Genomic DNA, 25,111 nt, shown 5'->3' with positions numbered 1-25,111 from the left:
GGAGATTCTATCCTCCCAATCCCCTCCACCCTCTATGCCTCTATGCCTGCTATAGGGGGTATTTTGCATGATGTAGAGCAGACTGGGCAGCGACATCATCTTGAAAAGAACTGCCCTTCCCATCAATGATAGCGGCAGCCTTCTCCAACATTCTACATCACTCCTCAGGCGCTGTATTTGAGGATATAGATTATCAGCCAGGAAATCCTCTTGTGTCATGGATATATCAATACCCAGGTAGGTAAACTGTTGCTTGACCACCTGCGGTATCGTGTCCCTTTTCTGCTGCGGGATGTCTCCTTTCAAGGGGAAAATTAGGGATTTCTCCCAATTTATCGTATATCCCGAGTAACTGCTGTACAACTGAAAAATATGCAGAACCCGATGGACTGATCTATATGGGTCCATCAAATATAGGAGCACATCGTCCGCATACAGGGAGATTCTATCCTCCCAATCCCCTCCACCCTCTATGCCTGCTATTATCGGATCATTGCGGACACAAACCGCCAACGGCTCCAATGCCAATGCAAATATCATGGGGGAGAGAGGACATCCCTGCCTCGTGCCCTTCCTCAGTGGGAAGGAGCGAGACACTGCTCCGTTCACTTTTACTCGAGCCCGTGGATCCTGGTAAAGAAGTTTTACCCATGCACAGAACTTATGACCAAGGCCCAGCCTATTTAATGTTGCAAACATATCTTGCCACTCAATACTGTCGAATGCCATTTGTGCATCTAGGGAAAGAAGCACCGCATTTTCCCTACAGTCATTTTTAGCCCAGTGTAGCACCCCATACAACCTTCTCAAATTAAATCTTGTTGCCCTATGTGGCATGAAACCCGATTGGTCCGGGTGGACCATGTTGGTTATGACCATCTGCAGCCTGGTCGCCAACGCTCTGGCAAGCACTTTTGCCTCAGTATTGAACAACGATATGGTCCGATAGGACCCGCAGTTATCAGGCGGCTTTCCCTTCTTGGGCATCACTACTATTGTTGCTGTGCGGATGTCTAAGGGAAGCTCCCCTCTCTCACAGGATTCCTGGTACATATTTAATAAGTGGGGCGCTATTTTACTTGCTACACTTTTATACATTTCCACTGGCAAACCGATCGGGCCAGCTGCCTTCCCTGACTGTAGGTCCGTAAGTGCATCAGTTATTTCCTCCACCGTAAAGTCTTCGTTGAGCATCTCCCTATCATCTTCCGAGAGTGAGGGTAGATTCATCTCACTCAACAATTCTGCACAGTCGATTGCCGTACGTTTAGTGGAGGAGGTATATAGTGCCTCATAGTACTGTGCGAATGCCTCCGCTATCCCTTCCCCTGTCTGATGCACTGTGCCTGTCGGCGCGCATATTTCCAAGAACCAACTGCGTCCCCTATCTCTTTTGTCCAGCCATGCAATCAGTTTATTTTCTTTATCACCAATATCGTATAGTTTATGCTGTGTTGCTAGTTCGTCCGCTCTCAACTTTCGCTCCTCTAGCTTTCTCAGTTACTTTTTTTTTGTGCCTCAGTCTGCGTTTTATGGACTCATCCGAGTCCCTGCTTTCCCACGCTTCTTTTTCCAGCTGCTCTATCTCTTTTTCCAGTTCTTCTAAGTGTTTTTTTCTCCTTTTTATCTATTCCTATTCGCGCTTGCACACCCCCTGATCACCGGTTTGTAAGCCTCCCATAGGATGGTTACGCTTTTGACCGATCCTTCATTTTCTTGGAAATATTGCTCTGTTCGCTCCTGTACCTTGTGTGCAAATTCTTTATTCCTAAAATACCATGTCCCCAATCTTAGGGCCAGGGCGTTGCTCTTGATTGGCCCTTGTAGCTCTACCTCTACCGGAGAGTGGTCTGAGATGCCACATGCTTTTTGCGACGTGTTCCTGAATTGTCCCGCCTGCATTTTAAGGGTGAATAGATAATCTATCCGAGAATGACTGTTGTGGTTGGCTGAGGTGTGCGTATATTGACGGCTTATTGGGTTGTGTGTATGCCAAAGGTCAATCATTCCCATTGCTGTTATAAATCCCTCTAGCGGGTCCCTCCCTACTGCACTAGCTGCCCCCGTTAGTCTATCTAACTGCGGGTTCATTACTGCATTCATATCTCCTCCCATAATAAGTATGTCTGGGGGCAGGTCTATGTGTGCCTCCGCCAGTGCTGGGAGGGTTTCTGAATGCAATCTTGGAGGAACATAGACAGAGCACATATTGAGTTTTTACCCTTCCATGTACCCGTAATCGCGACATACCTGCCCCTGGTGTCACTCCAATTCCTACCCGGGATTAAGGGAATGGACGTCTTTACTAGTATCCCCACCCCCCGGGGAGCCTGATGTAAATCCCGCATGCGCCACCAGCTTGTAGCCCCACCGATCCATCGCTCTACATTGATTGCCCTTCAAATGTGTCTCCTGAAGTAATACTACATCCGGGGTCTGTCTCCTCAAATACTGCAGGACCAAGGTGCGTTTTATCTTACTGCTCAGGCCGTTCACGCTCCATGTCATGATTTTAAGAGCCATTTTGAGATGTGTTGTACCAATATCCCTGTTCGGCCTAGTCCCTTCCTATCTTGCACATCTTTGAACACCTTCCTGGCTATCCATTCCTCAAAGATCAAGCTCAGGTTAATTATGATTGTACTGGTTTGTGTCCCTGCGTGTTCATGTTGATCCACATCAATTGTGTCTGGGCGTAAACAAAAAACAACAATAGTAAGAACCCCCCAACATATCCCAGTCGTTCTCCTTGCCCCTCCACCCTGCTTGACAGGTCTAAAACTACCCGCCACCCCAACCTGCAAAGAGCCTGTTGCCCCATATAAACTTGCAACACGCCGGGGTAGGCTAGAGTCCCCTGTTAGAGTTCGGCTCCTGTACTTCCACCCCCCATACTATAGTGATGACTTTTCCCCAGCACAGGGTGTTCGGCTAGATCAACTACTATCCCATTGCTTGTCACAGTCCCCTCCGGCGATCCCCCCGACCCCTCAGTTTTGAACCATCACCTCAAAATCGACATTTCAGATCCGACCATCTTAAGTCTAGTTCAGTGTCTCCACTCAGGTGGCATCATTTGTCTCTTGGCAGTTCCGATCCTATTCTTTCTTCTGTTAGTCCCCTCGGAACTCGCCGACCGGTGCTGGTCTCTGTCCCTTGGTAGCTTTTGTTTAACCACTCTCCATCCCTCAAGCCACCGCCATGATTCTCAAACGAGCTGGAGAGAGCATCATATACTTTATTTCCTTGTTCCTGAGTTCCTGCTTCACTGATTCAAAGCTTCGACGTTGCTTTTGGACTTGTAAAGTAAACTCAGGGAAGAATCATATTGTCGCGTTTTCATGCAGGAGATCTCCATGTGTCCTTGTGGCTTGCAAAATTGCGTCCCTATCCCTATAGTTCAGGATCCGCGCAATTATTCGCAGCGGTGCACCCGGTCTCGGTTTTGGTATTGGAGCTCTATGTGCACGCTCCACCGTGAAGTAGTTTGATAACCGGTTAGGGCATAGCTGATTTAGTATGAGATCCTCTAGGAAGAGATCGACACTGGGCTCCTCCATTCCCTCCGGGATGCCCGCCACCCGTATGTTGTTTCTTCGGGCTCGCCCTTCTTGGTCTTCCAGCCTTGCTGCTGCTGCAGTTGCTTAATTTGGTCCATCGATTTTGTAGAGACTGGCAGCTGCGTTATATTTCCTTCCGCCTTTACTTTTTCTGTAATTCTCCGAAGGTCAGCTCGTAATAGGTTTACTTCTACTGTTACCATGTCGATCTTGGGTTCAAGTGTGCCTTTGAGGTCTGTGATGGCCGCTATCATGGCTGTCAGTAAGGGTTCCTCCCATCACCATCTCTGCCACCCTTAAACTTGCGGCGTCCGTGGGTGGTTTTGTCACTGCATACTTGTCCATTTGGTTTGCTTGTATTATGCACGGTGTCTTTGGTTTCACCATTTACTGTCTTCGACTGCTATACACTTTGGGGTCTGCCGGATTGCCTACCACCCTCCCAGGCCTCTCTGCACGTCTCCAATAGGTCGCCTCTTCACCGCCTAAGGCCCTTGCATGCTGCACTATTCCGCTCAGGTGTTTAGTTGTGCAGACCCTCTGTTTCCTTTCTTTCATTTTCTGAGGCTGGGTTCATGCCATCAGCAGTCCACGTGTACACACTCTCTAACACCTTATCTCTGCTCCGACGCTGTGCACTCTCTACCATCTGTATCGTCAGTATCTCAGTGGCCCCATCCCACACTCTGTGCTTCTTCTTCTGAGGTTTCGCTACTTTATCATGCGCCTGGGTCCCGAGCTTCCTCTTCGTGGTCTGGCCTGTTGCGCCTGTTTCTCTCGCGTGCCGCAGCCTCACTTATGGGCTCAGCTTCCTACCACGGGCAGCGCCTCAGACCCAGCCCCCTGGGATGCTGCCAGCGCAATCAGGCTCTTTGTAGCTCCTCCGGTGTAATTGCCACTTTCTGCCAAGTCTGGGACCCGGCGTCACACTGTCAGCAAGGGGGAAGGGGGGCCCACGCACCTTCTCTCCGATCCCATGCCTGCGTTCGGAGGTCGCTTCGCGGCTTACCTCTGCTCCTCATTGCCGGCGCCGTCGGGTGTCTGCCTTTCGCCGCTCTCTTCCAGGCAGCTTTCGCGGCCTGCGCCAAATACCCCAAATTGTTTTGGATCCTCAGTGGCCGGCAGGGAACGTCTTGGCGGGGAGCTGCCCCTCCGCACTCCCCCTGACCGCCTCCTCAGTCAGTCACGGCCGCTCGATTTCCCCGGCGCTCTGTTTGTTGCCGCTGGTAACCCAAGGAATCCAGCTGGGTCTACTCTCGTGTCAGGGAGGGGTGGGGGGGGGGGGTTGGGGGGGGGGGGAGGAGTCACCAGAGGGAAATCCAAAGTGGTATGCCCCGTGCTGGGACGGATTATTGTTCGGATATAAGGGCTTCAGTGTTCGGTGTTCCAGAGCTTTACTCAGATGCGGCCATTACCAGCGGCTCCAAGCCACGCCCCCCAACTATGATATACTTGATCATTTTTTGAAACGTTGAGGCAAAGTTAAAGAAGAGTGCAGGAAGGACTCACAAATTAGGAAAAATGTTTTTAAACCGCCTCTGCAAATAGAAAGTGAACACTGCCTTGCAACAATGCAAGTATGCTTTGCTTTTAGCACTAAAGACAGCAAGAAGAATGTGAGTGCAGCAACAGAAAGAGATTTAAAGTCATATTTGGGTCAGCAGTTTAGGTACAGCTGCAATTTCCCTTCAAATCCATAGATTTTCAGGTTGTTGGTCAACAGTTAACCACAATATGGACACAGCTACAGGTCAGAGAGCCACTGATCTGGTTACGGCTCAGCCACCTGTGTCCTCTGAACTACTGGCCTGATTACTGCTTGTAGCCAATAGGTCCTTTTGCATAAAGGAACCTGAAAATGAACCCGTCTGGCATATCCGAGTACCAGCAGTGTTACACCAGCGATGTCCAATAGCAGCCCTTCAGCTCCGGAGTTATTTCCAGGAGCCCCTCTACCTAGGCAAATCATTTCTCTTTCATTGTACAGATGTCGTGAAAATAGGGAATAACTCTGGCCCTCATATGCCAACGTTGAACACGCATGGGTTAGCCAAAACCATGTTGCAATGTGAGAAGGTTAATAATAGCACATGCCACATGCCTACAAATCCAATAATCCAAAATCACCGTTATTTAGCCACAAAACTGGATGCTTAACTATATCATTCTATTGTGTTAATAACATAGAAATACATGTATATTTGCAGCACATACTATCACTTTAACCTTTTCTCCCACATAGGAAAACTGGTACCTTGAAAGGTTTCAGTACCAAAGTACAGTGCAGTCCATAAACCATTACCTCTAGGGTTGTTAGTGCAATACTGTCAGCCACGTGTAGGTGTGCCGTCTATGGCTAGATATAGATATTGCGTGAAACGCAAATTGTGGTTTGAGCCAAGCAGTGAGGGGTATCAAATACAACCTTTCTCCCCCAGATAGGTAGAGTCAATTGCCAAAAGTACCTGGGTAGCACATTAAAATAGCCAGCTGTAAAGGTTATGGGTGGAGATGCAGTTTTAAGGTCTGCCCCAATGCTGTTACAGTTTTCTTACAAGCCCTCCTGAACTGTTTGAGTGCCAAGTTGTAGCAGGGAGAATTTGTGCTTTGATTTGCTTTATTCAGTTGAAGGAGTGTAATCTGATCCAGTGCACCAGTTACCCAAGAGATAAAATCAGTATTAGAGGCTGTTATGTCCCATAACAGCAGGGACAGATGAGTAATCAGCACTGGTGTCACTAATCTTATACCACTTCCTGTTGATTTAGGGCCAGGAAGTAAAGATATCAGAGTAGAAGTGGCCATCTGCTGCTCAAACAGGATACAGATATGATTCAACCACGGGGTCATCAACTTAAAAGAATAATTATCTCTTCTAAGGGGAATATTTGGTCTAGAATATGTCCCTGAGTATGTGTGGGCTTCTTATCCAATTGGGACAGGCCAAATGAGTTGCAGATATTGTACAGGAGCGAGACACCCAGAAGATCCGATGCCTCTACCCGCAGATTAAAGTGCCAAGTGCGGTAAACACCTATGACTTTATCACATATGGAGTATTAAAATCAGAAAAGTTGACCCAGAATCAATGAGTATTTGAATGAAGAGACGGGACCTGTGGCATCATAGACCAAGGCAAAAGCACAAAAACATGATGCAGAGAAACCAACATCCGCCGGGAGAGTTTTGGCTGGGATTTGAAGCTGTTTTAGTTGAGATTTTTCAATTTTTTGAAGCATAGGATTAGCTAGTGCTACCCACACTGAGTTGAGAATGGCAAACGCCTTTTATCATTATCAGGCTAAGTATTACAGCTGTGATTGGAAAAATACCATCCAAGCCAACCTGGAATGAATTAAAGCAGCTCCGGACACATGTTTTTCACTCTTACAGCTCACCAGAGAAGCATAATTTGGTCCAGGCATAAGGGGGTACAAGGTTGCACTCAGAATCAATCTAAAGAATGCTCTTTCAGGCTTGGAGTGCTACATAAATGACCATGTATTTTATTAATTTCTTATTACGTAAAACGTACAAATAGCATAACATCTACTTGGTCAAGATTTGTCCTGGTGCAGATAACCTCTGCCACATTTCCTATTACAGAAGAAGCAGAAATTGTGAAAATTGATTTGCCTTGTTTTTTTTCTCCCTCAGGGTTTGTGTAATGCAGCTGCAGGATCTAATTTAACAGTCTTCTTGTTCTGCTCACGTTTGCCTCGTTGCAGCTTGCCACCAGATATCCTGCAATCGAACCATTAATTTAAATTTTAGAAAGGAATAATTTGCGTTTAGCGGGGCCAGATGGTACAATTCAATTTAAATTTGGCATGTATCTCTTGTGTAGCAAACCAATTACATTGCAAATGCTAATTACTATTTTTCACATAAATTTTTTATAAAGACTGGCATTTACCTTGTTTCTAAGCGATCCCAGCTTTGCTGCATAAGGTAAATGCAGCACAGTGAAATAAAGTGAACAGTTCAGGATTGCACAAGGTGGTCAAGCCTGTCATTGCACTTGGTGTGGTCTGTCACAGAACTGCACAAACGTGGCATAGTTCATGCTGGGCGAGAAGTTCTGACATATTTGGAACTCTTAATGTGAGTCTTGAAAACATCCCCCAACTGGAGCATACGGGTCCAGGACCAACATGGTCTGGGCGATGGCTGCTGACGGGAGTAGAGCCACGGGGGACAGAGACCACAGAGACAATTGGAAATGTTTCATGTGGAGAAGACTTGAGACATGGGCTAGAGTCGAAGGGAATGCTGGCTGAACAGTCATGGAGGCAGGGGTGTGTCATGGGCAGTGCTTAATTTGAGCCTGTGCTTTCCGGTGCTCAGCACCGGCACATAAACTCGGCACCAGTGCTTATCGTTAAGGACACACTTATTTAGAACGCACATTATTTTCCCCAGACTCTCAGGATGTTGAGCTACGCCGAGACACAAACCGGATTCTCCAGCTCCGAAATCGGCAGCTCTACCCATAGGCTAAGTCCTCTCCAGATTAATATGTGCCGGGGCTCTAGTTGGGAGGCAGTTTGCACCAGCACATTTCTCCTGTTTGCTCTGCCTCCTGAGGAGAGCCTCTGCACTTTTTAATTTACAATTAACCACTGGTCATGGGGCATTGCTGGGGTAAATTATAAGGATAAGGGAAAAGCTGCCACAGAATCTTTTACCAGCAACAGCTCCCACCGTACAATAGGAGCTGCCACAGGTGGAAATAATAGCTACCAGTGTGGGGCCAACCCAACATCAGGTGGTTGGTCCATTGCAGGTTTGGTAAAATGCCCAGAGCCAGCCTGTGGGTGGAGGGCAAGCCTTTATCCACCCTCTAAACCAGTTATGATCAGTTCCTCTACTCCCACTGGGTTTGGTGTCAGTCTGACTACAAAGACAAAGAGGACGCTGGTCTAGTAGTGAGCTTCATCTGCCACTGACAAGGAAAGCATCTTTTGAAGCTCAGTAATGGGCTGGGCACAGCCCCTATGCCATCCTGTCAAGGGAAGTGTACCCTATTTCATAACCAGTGCCCTTTATCCACTGTATGAGTGCAATAAACATCTCAGCACAGGACAGCCATCAAGGGTCAGGTGACAGCTGGACATTGTCAGGAAAGCGTTTGGTTTAAAACAGGAAAGTGACAGCTTTCTAAATGTGTCATTTCCAAAATAGTAATATAAAATCAGATTTGACCTTAAAGTTGGAGGTTAAATTTCTATTAAAATGAGTCCTTGAAACATTTTTCTAGCTACTCCCAAATTGAATTTAGCACGTATTAAATGCAAGAGTGTAAACCAGTTTTAGTCAATGGGAGAGCCAGTCTTGCCCTAGTGAAAAACTACTTTGGAGGTTTTTGACTGTCAGGATATGTAAAACATTAAATATACATATCCTACTTTTTAAATACAATGCACCCTGTCTTATGGGCATTTAGGGCGTACCTTATGGATGATCTATAAGTTGTAGAATGGAAGGTTTAGGCCGGGCAAAAGGTTTGTTTTCCAGGTTGAAGCGGCATTTTAAAATTGTACACCCACGCTGCAGTGGTAGACCTGGAGACATGTTTTACAGTGCTTCGTTTGTGGGTGGCACAGTGAGTGATGCACCCCACTGGTAGCAATACATCTACTGGCCCTGGGTGCCGATGGAGCCATATACTAAGGAAGTATATCAAATCAATTGTGTCAATCTGGAGAATACCAATTTTACCATGTGTAGCAGGAGAGTGCAAGCACATTACCATTGTTTAGCAGGGGTAAAGTACTCAGAGTTCCACAGCCAACAAAAGCAGTGTTCAGTAAAAAGGCAGAATATCCTGGATGACCCTGCAGGAAGGGCACATTTCCATCAGATTGGCTCTGTAGGGGATTGGGGGGGTGGGGCATTTCACTGGGTATGCTCCTTGCTACACCAGGCCCATCCCAGGGCTATATTTCTGTGTTGACTGCACCGCTTTCTGATTGCTCATTAGAACACATTATTTTTAGTTTACATTTCAGAAGCCTGAAAAAATATAAAAATCAGGAAATGACATGTACAATAGGCACTATATCGAAACAAATAGATTTTATAAACAGATTACGCGCCAACACAGAGGAAATTAGCATGCGGTTCCGTGCCCTTGCACTTACCTCCTGAACCTGAGGGCTGGTAAAACACCTAGCGATCAGACCACACCAGCTGGGTAAGGTTGTAACCAACGGAGGGCCACTATGGGTGAGAATCGGCTTCAGATAACTTTGCTTAATGTAAGGAAAAACATTTGGTCAACTTTGCATAATAACATCGCTGAAGCCTTTACTGAAGTTCACAGTTGTCACTTTTAAAACTGGTGACTAAGAGAAGAAAACAGATGTTGACAAAGAGCTCTTCTTTAGGGCTGAGGAGTCTTATTTTAGTTACATGCAGAAACACCAAAATAGCAGGCCAACATTTTCCAGAAGTGCAACTGTTTTGTTACTGTCTGCAAACCCAACCAGGAAATTCCTATTCAACATATGAAAATGATTTTCTTGCTGTTCTGGGAACATTTAAGGGAGGTGTCTTCAAGCTGCTCTGATTCATGTAGGACAATGTGGCAACTGTACTTTACTAAGACCCTTATTACATGTTGGCCGGATAGTTACCTAGTTCTCTGCAGGGATCGGAATCATAATTTGTGTGGAATAAGCCCACCCTTCAGTGACCAGGTGTGATAATGTTGGCACCCCCACTCTTTTCCCCGGGTTATATAACGGCATGACAAACTTGCCTTTATAACCCCTGGGGAAATGCCTACTAAGATATCCTGATTTTAGTTAGGCAAGCACCGAAATCTGCATATTATGGCCCATTGTGAATGGCCAAACTGTGATAATTACCTCCAACCTCCCTGGGGCACTTAAAATCTGTACAGAAGAGCCACACAGACAATGAATATTATTCTTTTTTTGTAGTATTTGTATAGCAATTACTACCCCGATAAGGGGCACGCAAGTGCTTACCCACATGGACAGCAAGCTACACCATGAAGGATGTGTGGTTGGGAGGGTGTTGTTTTTGTTTAGAGACAATATGAGAAGTGTTATGTTGTGCGTGATGACCACTGAGGTGCGGTTATCCAATTAGGGAACACATCGGTTGATGGTATGAGAGAGATAGACACACACATTTTAATTATTATAAGGGTAACCGACTTAGCCACAGGGGCACTTGGAGACTGCGTGCCGGTATACACTCTCTCGAAAGTACCTAAACACACTACCAGGAGTGGTGCCCATAGCGCTATGGTCCTCAAATAGATAGTGATTGTCAGAGTTTACCAACACAGTGAGATCTGGTCCTCATAGTGTGGGTTAAAAACAAACACAGACACATCAATCTCAATCCCTCTCCCTCTCCCATTCCGAAGTAAGAAGGGCTTGAATTAAGCCCATTAGATAAGGAGGGGTTGAATTAAGTCCATTAGTTCACTAAGCCACCACACCTGGCTCACTGCGCCTGTCCACACACCGTCAATGCAACTATGCTATGGTTCGTTTCTGCATGTTAAGCTTTCCATAACAACAGCATAGACTGCACACTGTAGACCACGCATCACGATGCACATGAAGTATACTACAGATACTGCAAACTATGGATACACACATCCCATTTTTTCAGGTGTGTGTTGCAGTTCCAACACCTTCTATTTGTTCATATTTGCTGTTCCTACAGGAGACGCCTCATGTTGACGATTTACAAGGTTGATAACCTCCAAGAAAGTTCTAGCCACTGCTTTTGATTCACACAACACAACACAGATTCAGACATTTGTCACTCCAGGAGTGTTGCTGGCTTATATCGGACAGGGGGTGTCCAGATGTACAAACTTGCAGAGAACTGTTGTTGAGTTGACCTGTACATATCATGGCATAAAGGCAGCAGACACCTATACATCAACATGAAAATTCGGAATCCATGAGACAAGTAACAATCTGGGAGAAGAGGATATTATGGACGATCTGATAAGAAACTGTTTCTCAAGTGTGAAGTCAAACACATTAATGGAAAATCAACCAATCATGACTCAACACTGCCATGACCATAACACTCTCAAAACGATTCTAAGCATGATCATTTCTGGCAGTATTGTTTGCTGGCACCCAAATGTGAGGTGAGTCAGTGTCACTAAGATCTCAGCACTGACAGCTGAAGTCTCAGCCATCTGGCAGAAAACTGACAAGTTTCAGGATGTGGCATGCAAAGGGCCTTTCTCTACCACCTTAACCATTGTTTGTAATTTAGCCTTATGTTTAAGGTGCTTCTTCTTTTGGTTAACAAACACTGCTACCAGTTGCGTGGCATGCACTGACTGTCAGACAGTGTCTACTACGGGATACTAGACTGCTTTTAAACAGTTGAGGTGACCTCTCATCACAGTGATGGCCTTTTATATCTTAGTCATGGAACTGAAGCTTGTCTTTGTCATCAGTCAACCAGATGAGCCTCCTTCTTCTTAAAGATCTCACCAGTCAGGCCCTGCACATGCATATGAAAGTTTCATTTTATGTTCCTAGCCACTCCATGCCATGTTGGGGGTGTAGGTCAAGATGCGTGCCATCGAAGCACAGCTTTCGTCTGTTGTTCAGGATGTTCTGCCTTTTCAAGTGCTCCCTGATCTGGGACGTGTGGCAGGTCCCCACTGGTTTTCTGGCTTGTGGTAATGAATGCTGGAGGGCGTCAATGCCATCAGTATCAACAAAAGCAAAGCTCATCTGATAATCCAAGTTGACTTCTGGATGAAAAACTTTACTATCTGGTGCATGTTCAGAAACGTGCACTGTGTGGCCGTGGAAATGTTTTCAATACTTGAGTGGCCAGGACCACACCAAGGAAGAGAGGTCTCTGAATCTGTGTTTGAGAGGACTTCTCCTGACTGACAGAGACTGAACATCTGCCAAAATAGTACAATCTAATTTCAGATATCTACACTACCCTGTTGAGCCCAACAAGGATGGCAATGGAAACGCTGGTGGTGCAAATGGCGATGACCAGAGCCAAGACCATTGTGAACACCCTAGGGGTGTCCAGAAGCCAAACAAGGGAACAGCAAACTGGCAGTGCTTACCTCCCACCACAAACCTCAGAAACTGCCTTTGCTCTTCTGCAATTTGAATATAAAAGTATGCGTCCCGGAGGCCTGCAGAAACCATCCAGAACTGACCCTAAAGTGTACATAGATTTTGGAGAAGGGTCATCATTTTGCAATTTATTCCCGGAGAAACTCATTCAAGATCGGTAAATTCAAGATCACTCTGAAACCTCCACCATTATTGTTAATAAGTCCCTGAAACAGTAACCTCACCAATTCTGATGCCCATGAATAAGAAGGAAACCTCCATCATGAAGATGTGTATGTGAGGCGGGGTAGGGGGGTTGAGGATGACAGCTGGTGATCTCCTCAGACAAATCAGAAAATAACAAATCTTTTTATCTTTTGATCTTCAAGCTGACAGGGTTGAGCCTCTTACGCTCCCTGTCAGAGGACAATAAGAAGAAGGTGTTGGCTTTTTGCTTGGCAGACGACGACATCAAGTATATGTAAATATGCATCTTTTTGTAAAGACTAAAGCCATGGGATGGTTTTTGATGAGTCAGACTGCTCTTTGGACCACCTAGGCTTCCTTGTGAGATGAGGAGAAAGAAAGCTTATGGTTTTTCTGGAGTTTGTGGTGCCTCATCGAGTAATGGCTTTTAGTTGGTTGCCTGAATCAAGTGTCAGCCCTTGCCCTCCCCTTCAGATTGGCTAAAGTAAGCTTTTCAACCTGCTGTCGAACTGCGCTTGAGGTGCATCATGGTGCAGAGGCCACTGGACTCTGAGTCCTGAGATGATTCAAGATGCCACATTTGGGTCTTGTGGGGGTCCGACCTGGACTTCTGCTTGTGACATCATTACAGGGCTGGAAGCTATAAGACATCGAAGGTGACATTAGCATCCGCTACATCAAACTCCGGTCTTTTACGATGTCTTTGATCCCGCAGCCAGTGCTGTCCAGGGCCTACTGGTGCCGGTGAAGCGCAACTGCTGAGAAAATGTTTGGATGCAGTCAAGCGCCTGGAGATAAGGCTTATGCATGGAACTATAAAATGAAAGATGATTTTTTTAAATCCTCACGACTGAACCCGTGTTGTCATACTTGTCTCCTTACACACAATCACACAGCTTTGGTGACTTAATACATATTAATACACAGCCTCACTGTCATCGTTCTAATGAAAAATGTAATATTTGGCTACGTTTGTTGGCATGTGAAATCAATAAAAATGAACTGGAAAATGTTAACTGGTAAACGAACACTACTAACCACAAAACTGAAGGAACATTTTCTGTGGGAATCATGTTTAATCTGACTCTCAGAAGCAGATGGGGCATCCATAGTTTGCCACGAACTGGTTAACTGTTTAGATTGTGTTGATAAAGATGGCAGGGATAAGCATGCAGGAAGAAACACTATAGGAATAGGAAAGAGAATGGAGTATGTGGCTAGGGGCGGCGGGATTCACAGGCTAAAGGGAAGACATAAATGCATGATATAGAAGGGAACGGTGAGATCAGAGGAGGACTTTGGTTGAGGGGTGGGAGTAATACGTTTAAATACTTTCTTCTTTCAAGACTTGGCATTAAATACATTACAATCTCCAAACAAAGTTCACCAGACGTCATCTCTGGTGCTCTTCGGCCTATCCAATTTAAGTGACAAAGCAGGGGGGGGCTTACATGTAACTGACAGGATGCACGGTCTACGAATCCAAATACTGGACAAGCGGCCCTGAAACCTACAACACTATAACCTTCATTAATAATGCAAACATCTGTACATCATAAACATTTTCTTGACGGCCAACCTAAGGACTGCAGAGAAAGCATTCCCAAGCCAGCACCTGCAGAAGTGCCTTCATACAACATACAGTTGTCACAAACATTTATAAGGCAGCCTTCCGTCAAATCATAGTCCGGATACAAAAACGAGTTGGAAAAGGATACTTGTGGTCGAAGCTGTACCAGAACCGGAATATCCAGGCACTTTCCTGTTTTGTTCTGCTTCCTCCTTCTGGTCCATCCTGATAAGGAGACAAGTGAGCTTAGGTCAGCACCTGCGGAACCCGGAAGTGCACTCGCGCACCTAAAGGCAGCCAGCAAACCACACATGGCAAATAGCACAACAGGCACTTACTGCTTGGAAGACAACTTCAACCACTGGGATTTCAGTAATAAAGCATCAATGAAGCACAAAAGCTCTATACTATAATTCATAAATATGCCCTGGCTGACAGTCCACCTGAGAAGGTGGCAGAACTATTGAAGAAAGCAACGTTTGTGAGGTTTGGCTCTTATTCCACCAATAAGCTTTCGGCATCTCCTTTTTGGTCATTCCCTTTTAGTGTTGCAAAGTGGAGACAGCATTAAACCATCTATTTTGGTGGCCCCTTTTTTTTCCACATGGGGGAAATGTAGGCGAACCCTAAGTTTTAGCGTTAAACTGTTTTGATTTGCAACTTTGGTTGGAGTTTTGTTGCCTTGGTTACATTTATTGTGTAGCATTGCTTTACTACCTGCTGTCCGGAGCTCTGCAAGCCATGTTGGTAGATTATGTGCAATACAATAAAAACTAAATACCATCAAATAAATTACATTTTTCTTCCTCCAATGAACTTTGTCGCTGAACTGCTTTCCCATCGCTACCTTCAAATTCCTTCTTCTGACTCGTGTCTTCTCCCATCTTGTCTGTCTATCGGTCTATCAACAGGGCAGTTCTAGGATCAGACAGGTCGAGGCAGCTGCCTATGCTGAACATTTGGTAATTAAAAACAGCCCTTATGGGGAAATGCTACAAGCCTACATTTTACTGAGTGCGCGAGCCCAACAATCTTCGGAAGGCTTTTGGTTGTCGTTCATGGTACCAAGGAGCAAAATTGTTCTGTACCCACAAATGATGCACGTGTCTGTAAGAAAACTGTGCCACAAACCACACTTCCTAGGAATAGATTCATTGAAAAATACAACGCAACACAGCGCAGCAACCAGAACTGCTGCACTGCATTGCGCTAGGAAAACAGCGCAGAGCCACATTTACTAACACATGGTCTGCTGCTGCTCTCTTCCCTTCGCTAGCACACAAACGGGCCACGCACACCTTAGCACCATAGTGCGCAGACGCGTGTGATGTCTACACAGGTTTTGTACTGGAAGGGTTTGCTTACAGCACAAAATCCTGTGCTGGGACAATCTTTAAAACACAGGATCTGTGCTATACAGTGCGTCAAACTTGAAAGGTCGTTCGTGTTAGAGCGCCCAAGTTACAGTGGCGGCTACTCCTCTATGGCGGAGGAGCGTCGCCCCACTGATATTCAGCAGAGTAAGAAATATTAATGTTATCATTATTTTATTTTTTCTTGTTGCGGGCGTGGCAGCTTTGGGAAGCAGGCAGGGCTGCTCTGCTGAAGGAGGAGGGGAGGAGAGGACTGGTTTTCACTCCCTACGTGCGCATGAATGTTTGGCCGGCCGTCTCGTGCCAAACATCAGTGCCAGCCGCCACTGCCCAAGTACCACCCATTTAACGTCCTTTGAGACAAAGTAGTATAAAGCGTGATTTACGCTAATCTAAGGGCAAATTCCAGAGCAAAAAAGATTGGCAATAAAATAAATACTTCACCATGACTGTCTCTGTTGTGCGTCACTTTGCTGCAGGGAACAGTCTTGACACATCTTCCCCTTAATATCATGAAGATTTGCCGCAGAGCCACCCGCAGGAAGAATGCTTTCCGTCTTGCATCTTCCCTTGGCCTCACAAATCAAGCATTTTCTATTCACACAGAATTTGTGAGGGACTCCTTTACTTGCTTCAAAGAAAATATTTTACTTGCCTTTCACTCTTGACCGAGGAATCCTTCACTTCTGCTCAAGATTAATCCTGTTTAAAACTACAAAGAATGAGTACAGGCCATCTAAAAAGGCCACCACATTCCCCACGAGATCTTGCTGAATGATGGACTAAGTACGACTCGTTTCACATACACACCTGTCTAATGGTCTGTTAAAAAAACACAGATGCAGATACCTTAACTGCTGGCCAATTCAAATGTTAAGCTGTTGTTCATCAGACTGCCTAGTATTCAGATGACACAGAAAAGTGAGGACAGCTGATCGCCCTCTTTTGCCAAAACGAACCCTAATTCTGACTCAAAAGCTCTCTGCTGAAATGCCCCAGGTCTGTGAAAGCTGTTCAGAACCTGAAGTCTCAAATGAATGCCAACCTCTCTTCGAGCCTTCAGCTTTGACTGCCATTTGTGCTTGTGTTTTTTCAGCCAAGGAAGCTGGGCAATATTCCAACCATTCGAGATGAGTCCATGCAGGTACAGGCGTATGGGCTTAGGCTCGACTACGAAAGCTCTCTTTACACAGAGCTCCACAAGTTTGGTTTCAAAATTCCAAATAATTCAGAAATCTGCAGTCCTGTTACAGATTCACCAAAGCCGTTCAGTTTTTCAAAGTCGTGCTGCACCACTGCACACATTCCTGGAGTAAGGTCTCTGGTAAAATCCATGCTTTGGGAGCAGAGGAACTGGGGCCCCGCCTTCTCTGTGCTTGAGCTACCTTTGCAGAACAGACTCCTGACACAGTTGTCTGACATCTACCTAGATCAGCTTCAAGAAACTACGGCATAACTGCTCTTCAAATGCTTTACAGAGGCGTTGTGACCCCTCCCACCCACCACTTTAGCAGCTATGCCACCACATGCAGCATAGAGTAGGCACCTGGACACTTAGCCTGCCACTTGACTGTGGCATCAAGTTCCTTCTTGTTCCTGACTGTTCTAGTGACACTGCCGCTGCCCAGGTTTTCCCACTCAATGTTCTTCCCGACAACAGAAGACCTGCCCACCCAAGGACCTACTTAATGCAGACCTCAACGCAACAGCGTGCTGAAGGCGCGTCAGAGGCAAGCCCGCCTGGACCCTTCTGTGCCCAGCATCACGACCCCTCGCCCTCCGAAGATAAACCATCGCTGAGCTCTAGACCCTTGACCCCGGACGCCACAACAAACACGGCTACCAATGCGATTCATGCTCCACAAAAGGACCCCTTCACCTGCACCCAATCCAACGTCACATGCCACAGCACAAACACCAGCCCACCGACCAGCCCCACCCCGAACACACCACAGACACCACCTGAACAAAAACACTAACTCACATGCAGTCTTCTGAACAAACGCTCAATATGCAAGCATTCCACCAAATTATGGGACTTCATTACCACCCTTGCACATGCAATCGTCTTCCGCACCCGAGACCTGGCTCAACCCCACATCCACCCCACACATTGCCACAGCGAACCCAGACGAATATAAAATCACTCACCAGGACTGCACCAACAAGCCGGGAGGAGGAACAGCCATCATCCACAAAGAGTCCATACAGTGCACCACCACTACCACCAGTACCACCCCCATGGAACTTCTCAACTTCAAGCTCCATACTGACAACAAGATAACCATCAGAGACACCCTTGCAGACCGACCCCCAGGTCCTCGCTCCAGCTTCTGCAACACTATCACAGATTTCATTGTTCCCCTAGCCTTAGACTCCAAGGACTACATCTTCCTCTGCGATCTAAATTTCCACATCGACGACCCCAACGACAACACTGCACACCTCCTCGACAGTATAAGCAGCCAAGGATTGACCCAGATCATCCATGACCCTACACACACTGCAGGACACACCCTAACCCCATTTTCACCTTCCAGGAACAGCCACGTCACAGAAGTTACAAGGACTGATCACTCCATCGTCTACTTCAGCATCTCCAGCCCCCGCACCGCCATGTCCAAGAGGACCAGCCCCACCCCCGCCACCAGAGGTGAAACAAAATCTGAGAGAGTAACTGGATGGACGTCCTCAACACCTGCTACCGCCACCAACATCGAACAGGTAGTGAAGAACTTCAACGCTTAGATCACCAATTGTACCGACAGCATTGTCCCATAAAGAGAAAATCCAGAGAACATCCTCCAAAAAGGCCAGCTGGTACACCCAAGAACTCTGAATAGCGAAACAAGACAGCAAGTAGTTGGAGAGGAGATGGCGCGCCAGCAAGGACATCCCTGACAGAACAGCATTCAAGACCTCCCTCAACCTCTGCCACCGCCTTCTGAGGGAAACAAAGAAGAGAGCCCTGGCCGCACACATCTAAACCAGCGCCAATAACACCAAGGAACTTTTCAACATCGTTAAGGAATTCTCCAAACTGGCTGCCAGCGAAAACATCACACCCTCACAGGAGCTGTGCGACAACCTCACTGACTTCTTCCATGACAAGACCGCAGCCATATACAGAAACTTCAAACCCCAACCCACACCTGTGGATTCCTCGACAGATACATCACGACTGCAACCGATACAAACCAAAGACTGACCCCCTGGAACCTCCTCTCCACCCAGGACACCACCTCCACTATGAAAACATCCATTCTGGAGCTCCCACAGACTCATGCCCGCACAACATCTTCACCCTCGAATACCAAAGGATTGACCACGAACTCACCACCCTGTTCAACAACTCTATCACCACCAAGACACTTACAGATGCCTGGAAGCACACCTAAAGCAGACCACTACTCACAAAAATCCTCCACCAACCCCAGCGAACTCAAAAACTACTGCCAATCTCCCTGCTCCCATTCCCAGCAAAGGTACTGGAAAAGATCATCAAAGAGCAACTCATGACACACCTGGAGCAGATCCAACTACTCAATGCCTCCAAATCCGGCTCCCGCAGCAATCACAGCACTGAAACCACCCTCATCTCAGCCACCGATGACATCCGAACCCTCCTCGACCGAGAAGAAACAGCAGCTCTGATCCTCCTTGACCTGTATCCCACCCACCATAAGCTGATCGAAAGAATCCACCACATCGGCATTCAAGGGGACACACTCAGATGGATCACCTCTTTCCTCACCAGAAGAACCCAGAAGATCCACTTCCCACCTTTCACCTCCGAACCCAAGGAGGTCACCTGTGGTGTCCCCCAAGGCTCATCCCTCTGCCCCAAGCTCTTCAATGTATATATGACCCAGCTGGCCAACATTGTCAGATCCCATGGTCTCAACATAATTTCCTACGAAGACACCCAGCTCATTCTCTCACTCACTAGCAACCCCACCACCACAAGAACCAACTTCCACAAATGCATGACAAGGGTCGCAGACTGGATGAAGAACAACAGCCTGCAGCTGACTGCAGATAAGACGGAACTACTGATCTTAGGCAACAGCAGCAACACATGGAATGACTCCTGGTGGCCATCAGAGCTCGGGCCCGCACCCACTCCCTCCGACCACAGCAGACACCTCGGAATCATCATTGACTACAAGCTCACCATGAAATCACAGATCAACACTGTCTCCTCCGCCTGGTTCCTCACTCTGTCCATACGACATAAGATCTTCATGTAGCTACCCCTGCACACGAGATGCACCGAGACACAGGCCCTCATCACCAGCCAACTGGACTACGGCAACACCCTCTACATAGGAATTGCCTGACACCTCCTACAGAGCCTTCAGACCATACAGAACGCTGCGGCCAGACTCCTCCTCAGCCTTCCCCGACAAACCCACATCACACCCCACTTCAGGCAACTCCACTGGCTCCCTGTACAGAAGAGATGCCAATTCAACCTGCTGACCCACGCACACAAGGCTCTACACAATCAGAGACCTGCCTACATTAACCATTGCCTGAACTTCCACCAACCTTCACAAAAACTACGCTCCGCCTCCCTCTCACTTGCCCATACTTCCCGCATTTACTGAAGCAGAAGAGGAGGATGCTCCTTTCCCCACATCGCAGCAAAGACCTGGAACAGCCTCACCACGCAACTCCGGACCATCACCTACCTTCTGGAATTCCGAATGGCACTCAAGACCTGGCTGTTCGAAGAAGCCTCTGGAACCTGCAAATGCCTGCATACCCATCGAGTGATTAGCCGCACTTTATAAATCCTGATTGATTGAGCTACAGGGGGGCTGGAGTTCTTGATGGGTCTCTTCTGTCTGTAGCTCAGCAAAAAAAAAAAAAAAACTCCTAATTTACGTGAAACGGCTGGTAGGTACGTAAGTGGATGGATGGATGTGTGAGTGAAAGGGTGGATGGATGGGTGTGTGAAAGGGTGGATGGAGAGATGACAAGATGAATGAGAGAGAGATGACAAGATGAATGAGAGAAAGGATGGTATAAGGATGGATGAGTGAAAGGATGGATGGGTGAGTGAAAGGACAGATGGCTGAGTGAAAGGGTGGATGGCTGAGTGAAAGGGTGGATGGATGGCTGAGTGAAAGGGTGGATGGATGGCTGAGTGAAAGGGTGGATGGCTCAAAGGGTGGATGAATGGCTGAGTGAAAGGGTAGATGGATGGGTGGGTGGATTGATGGATGATTGATATGTAGATGACTGAGTGAAAGGATGAATGGATGACTGAAAGGGTGGATGGCAGAGCGAAAGGGAGGATGGATGGAGGGAGAGAAAGGGAAGATGGATGGATGGCAGAGCAAAAGGATGGAAGGAGGATTGAAAGACTGGATGGAGGAGTGGATGAGTGAAAGCACAGATGGATGACTGAAAGGGTAGATTGATGGATGATTGGATGGATGGGTGGAAGAGTGGATGGCCGAGTGAAATGATGGATGGATGACTGAAAGGGTGGATGGATTGGAGCAGATGGGTGGGTGGATGAATGGAGCAAAAGGGTGGGTGGATAGATGAGCTAATGGAAGGAAAGATGAGGGAAAGGGAGGTTAGAGGAATGAATGACAAAGGATGGATGGATAGGTTTGCAGTCGATTGAATAGGGTTGGATATGGATGGGCAGATGGATGGCTGGACAGACAGATGGTGAAAGACTGAATGATGGATGAAAGAATAAATGAATGATAGAATGCAAAGGTGAAATGGTGGATATCAGTGGATGGATGAAAGGACGAATGGATAGATGCTTGGAATGAAGAGACAAGATAGCTCTTTCGGAGAGAGTTGTGATGACTTGCGTCGCATACTTTGTACCATAACAGCTTTGGTTCAAAGTGGGGGGGTATTTTAATTTTCTGCCTACTACCTGGGCTTTTCCATATTAGCTTTTTTTAGCCTGGGCTATGGCTCTCATGCAACAAGAATCACGCAACAGCCAGCGGTGCATGAGTGCTCAATGAAAGAATCATATGGCAATGTATTTTATGGACCACTGACGGTGGATCAGCATTTTCACATAACAAGGCCATTAGCTCAGCCTTGAGTTCCAGAAAACCCCATCCACGATTTAACCAATCTAAAAATTAGAAATATGAAATAGTTGTCTATATCTGAATCGAACTTTAGAAAAGATTTGATTGTGTTCTTTAATACATATATTCCAACTCTGTCGACTTAGATGAGAAGACAAGAGACTCCTGTTTCTTTTGAGTCACAAATAATTTTATTTATAGCTTTCAACTTACTCCTCTTCAGCGTAAGTCATGGTGATATAAAATTCTCCCAGTTTTCTTTTTAAATCTCCCGCCTATATGTTCTCAAACGGTGGCATGTATGTACCTCTAATCTCGAACACTGCCTGAGAGCACCGGTCTTCCATGCGGATTGGAAAATACACACAATTGTCGACTGCGGGAGCGTCAGTGTTAACGTTTTCATGAACACGTACATTTCAGCAGGTTGTTTTTCTTCGAAGCTCGACCATGGGGCAGGTTTTTTGTAAAACGCAAATTTCCATTCAGCGTTTTCACAAAAACTACCCGGTGGCGTGAGAACAACCCAGACATAAGTCCGTGTTGAAATGTAGAAAAAAATGAATAAGTACAGGTGTATGCAGTACAGAACACTGAAACCATTCAGCTCTCCTTCAGGGAGGGACCAACAATGAAGAAACATTAGACAACTTGAAAGCTCCCCCTGACGCACAAAAGGGCAAAGCTTCCAGACGCAAAGTTTAAACTCTTAAATAAGAATAATACTGAAAATGATACAACTAACTTTACCCTTTTGAATGTATGAGGTCTATGGCTAGAAAAGGAAGGATCAAGGATCAGCCGGAAATGGCAGCCATTTTAGACAGAGCTGATAACACATGTGCAGATATTGAAATTGGAAGATGCTGAACAGTCTCATGTATCTGACTTAATCAAGCTCGTTGTTCGACACATGATGCTGTGTTGTGACACACAAAGGGGCATATTTACTCAAAAATGTTGGGAGCGCAGTATTACACCAAAATTGGTAACGCTGCGCTTCGACATTTTGAAAACACAGGACTGTGCTGTATGTACAAAAATACGGGGCAACCCTGTGTTTCCCCTACGCTGGTGCTAATAAAGCTGCCTTGCACCAGCACAGGCACCCTTGCGCCATGCTGCATGGGTGCCTGGGCTGCAGGGGCGATTGTTTATGTGCTGGAAGGGACAACTTCCTCCACAGAAACAATCTTGAAAGGCTTTGTTTGCTGCAGAATGCAGCGCACATAGAAAGAGCAAAAAGTGAGGAGAAATTAATTTCTCCTCGTATCGCCAGTCTAAGACCAGATATTCCCTGGTCTTCGTTTTTGTCGCTGCAACAGCCTTGTACATACGGGGCAGCGTCAAAAAGCAATGGGTGCTGCGGCAGAACGCCCACTGCAGCACTCACTGCACGCCCCTTTCATGCTAAGTGAACCGTAAAAAGGGGCCTTATTTACAAGGCGGCTTTAAGCCACGTTAAGTGGTTTAACGCCGCTTTGTAAATAAGGAGGAGGGGATATCTCCACCAGAACGTCGCTAAAAGTGACATTCTGGTGGCAATATCCCATTGTAAATATGCCCCAAAATGTGTTGCTAGACACTGCAAATATGCATTTTGAGGGCTTCCAGAAGGTTCCTGGAGTTCTCTTCACTAGCGTGATGTAACTTACTTTATCACATGGATCACCGTGGGCCTCGACCATACCAAACTGCCTTTCTAAACGAATCCATGTCAGTTTATGTGCAAGGAGACGTACTGATGTCTCTTTCCGTCATCAGCCATGTTTACCTGCCGTGCCATGCCACTGGGCTGGCAAAGAATGGACTGCCTGAGCGGAACATTTCAGATGTGTAACTGTTGAAGGAATCCAAAAACACCGGATTTGTAAAAAGACACAGATAAACGCTACCTACCACAGAAAAAAGCTATGTGATGTCAGGCCTCGTATTTTTAGAATTTTACCGCCATTCTATGTCTGCGCCTTGACTCTGTGCACAGCTGTGAGCTGCTTTAATAAAAACACAAGGCTCTTGGGACGTTTTTGGTGGTATGAGCGCATGAATTATAGTAAATATTAATATACAGTTTGACTCAATACTGCATAAATAATTACATTAAAACAATCGGGGGAAACAATCTAAGAGGTGGATAAAGCTACAAAACATGAAACGAAGCCTTACGCTTTTAATATAAAATAATCAATTACAAATAAATTCTCATTCTTTGGCTTAAGGTTTACTGCAAATCTGCACTGCACCTGCAGCATGAATCGAGCTCTTCACTGCAACAAGGTGGACAACCATGAGAACAAATTGGCATTGGCATGAGAAGTGGCCCTCACCGCCATGAATAAAAGCTAATAGAGCTCAGTGTCTCATTCCCGCCAACAAACACCGCCTTGTACTATTTCCAATGACCTAATGTTCTCAAGAAGAAACTGGAGCTGTGCATTGTACACCTAAGCTGCTCCTTCTCTCTCGGGTTACCTCTTTGCCCCTGTGGAACATTGTGAGAAATGAAATACCCAAGTTCCAATGGCAATTAAAATAAAAAAAAGAGTCCGGCAAGAAGAAAAGGGTTTTTCAGCCTGTGGTTTTCCACTCCCTTAAAGACCCATATCGTTTCCAACCTGCAGCTAAATGGAATTGCTAGTCACCAGTTTACAGAGACGCCACAGAGGCCTGCTAAAGGAAGAGCCCAACATGCTGCAGACAAAGTGTGACGTGGTAGGTGTTTGCAGAAATGTAACACAATGAAAGATGCTAGTAATGCCCCCTCAGCGCCAAGCCGGCATTAGGGGCTTGTCTACACCACAGCCATAAATGGGAGGTGGAGATTAGGAAAACGGGGGGATTTGAAGCTGGCAGACTTCAGGAAGGGACTCAAGACCTTGCTCTTCGACTGACACCCGCAGCACAGTGATCTGCCACGCTATACAAGTATCGTTTGATTGATTGGAGCCAATTTAAATCTACTGCAGGAGAACGTGGACAGAACTGCTTTGAGGAGGACATTCCACCACCTGGACTAAATAATATTCTGCTCCTTGGTGAGGGCTAGGGTAATAATGTCAGGCATAACTTCCGCTGAGCTCAATACCGTGTTTCCTAAAGAAAATTGTTGTAGTTGGAGGGCAGGGTCTTCACACAAGAGACTGAAGCCACTCAGGCAGGAGGTAAGATTTTTATTTCATAGCAGGCCTTTAGGATTCAGGAACAACCTGATCTATACTCCCTTCGACTCGCAATA

The 25,111-nt window shown here is 46.4% G+C and overlaps 1 protein-coding gene across 2 annotated transcripts in view; it reads right to left on the bottom strand.

The window, feature by feature from the left end:
- SLC9A7 (solute carrier family 9 member A7) overlaps window positions 1-25,111 on the bottom strand; it is a 424,975-nt gene that overhangs the window by 5,182 nt on the left and 394,682 nt on the right. For both annotated transcript variants that reach the window (XM_085622857.1, XM_085622858.1), the window contains 2 exons: window positions 14,578-14,654; window positions 9,704-9,809 (listed from right to left, as the gene is read on the bottom strand). In XM_085622857.1, coding sequence (XP_085478983.1) covers window positions 9,704-9,809; window positions 14,578-14,654 — 183 coding nt within the window. The remainder of the gene's footprint in view (window positions 1-9,703; window positions 9,810-14,577; window positions 14,655-25,111) is intronic.

Source organism: Triturus cristatus, chromosome 8 (genome assembly GCF_964204655.1).
Source record: "Triturus cristatus chromosome 8, aTriCri1.1, whole genome shotgun sequence".
Classification (NCBI taxonomy): Eukaryota; Metazoa; Chordata; class Amphibia; order Caudata; family Salamandridae; genus Triturus; species Triturus cristatus.
This window is presented reverse-complemented; position numbering and strand designations above follow the sequence as displayed.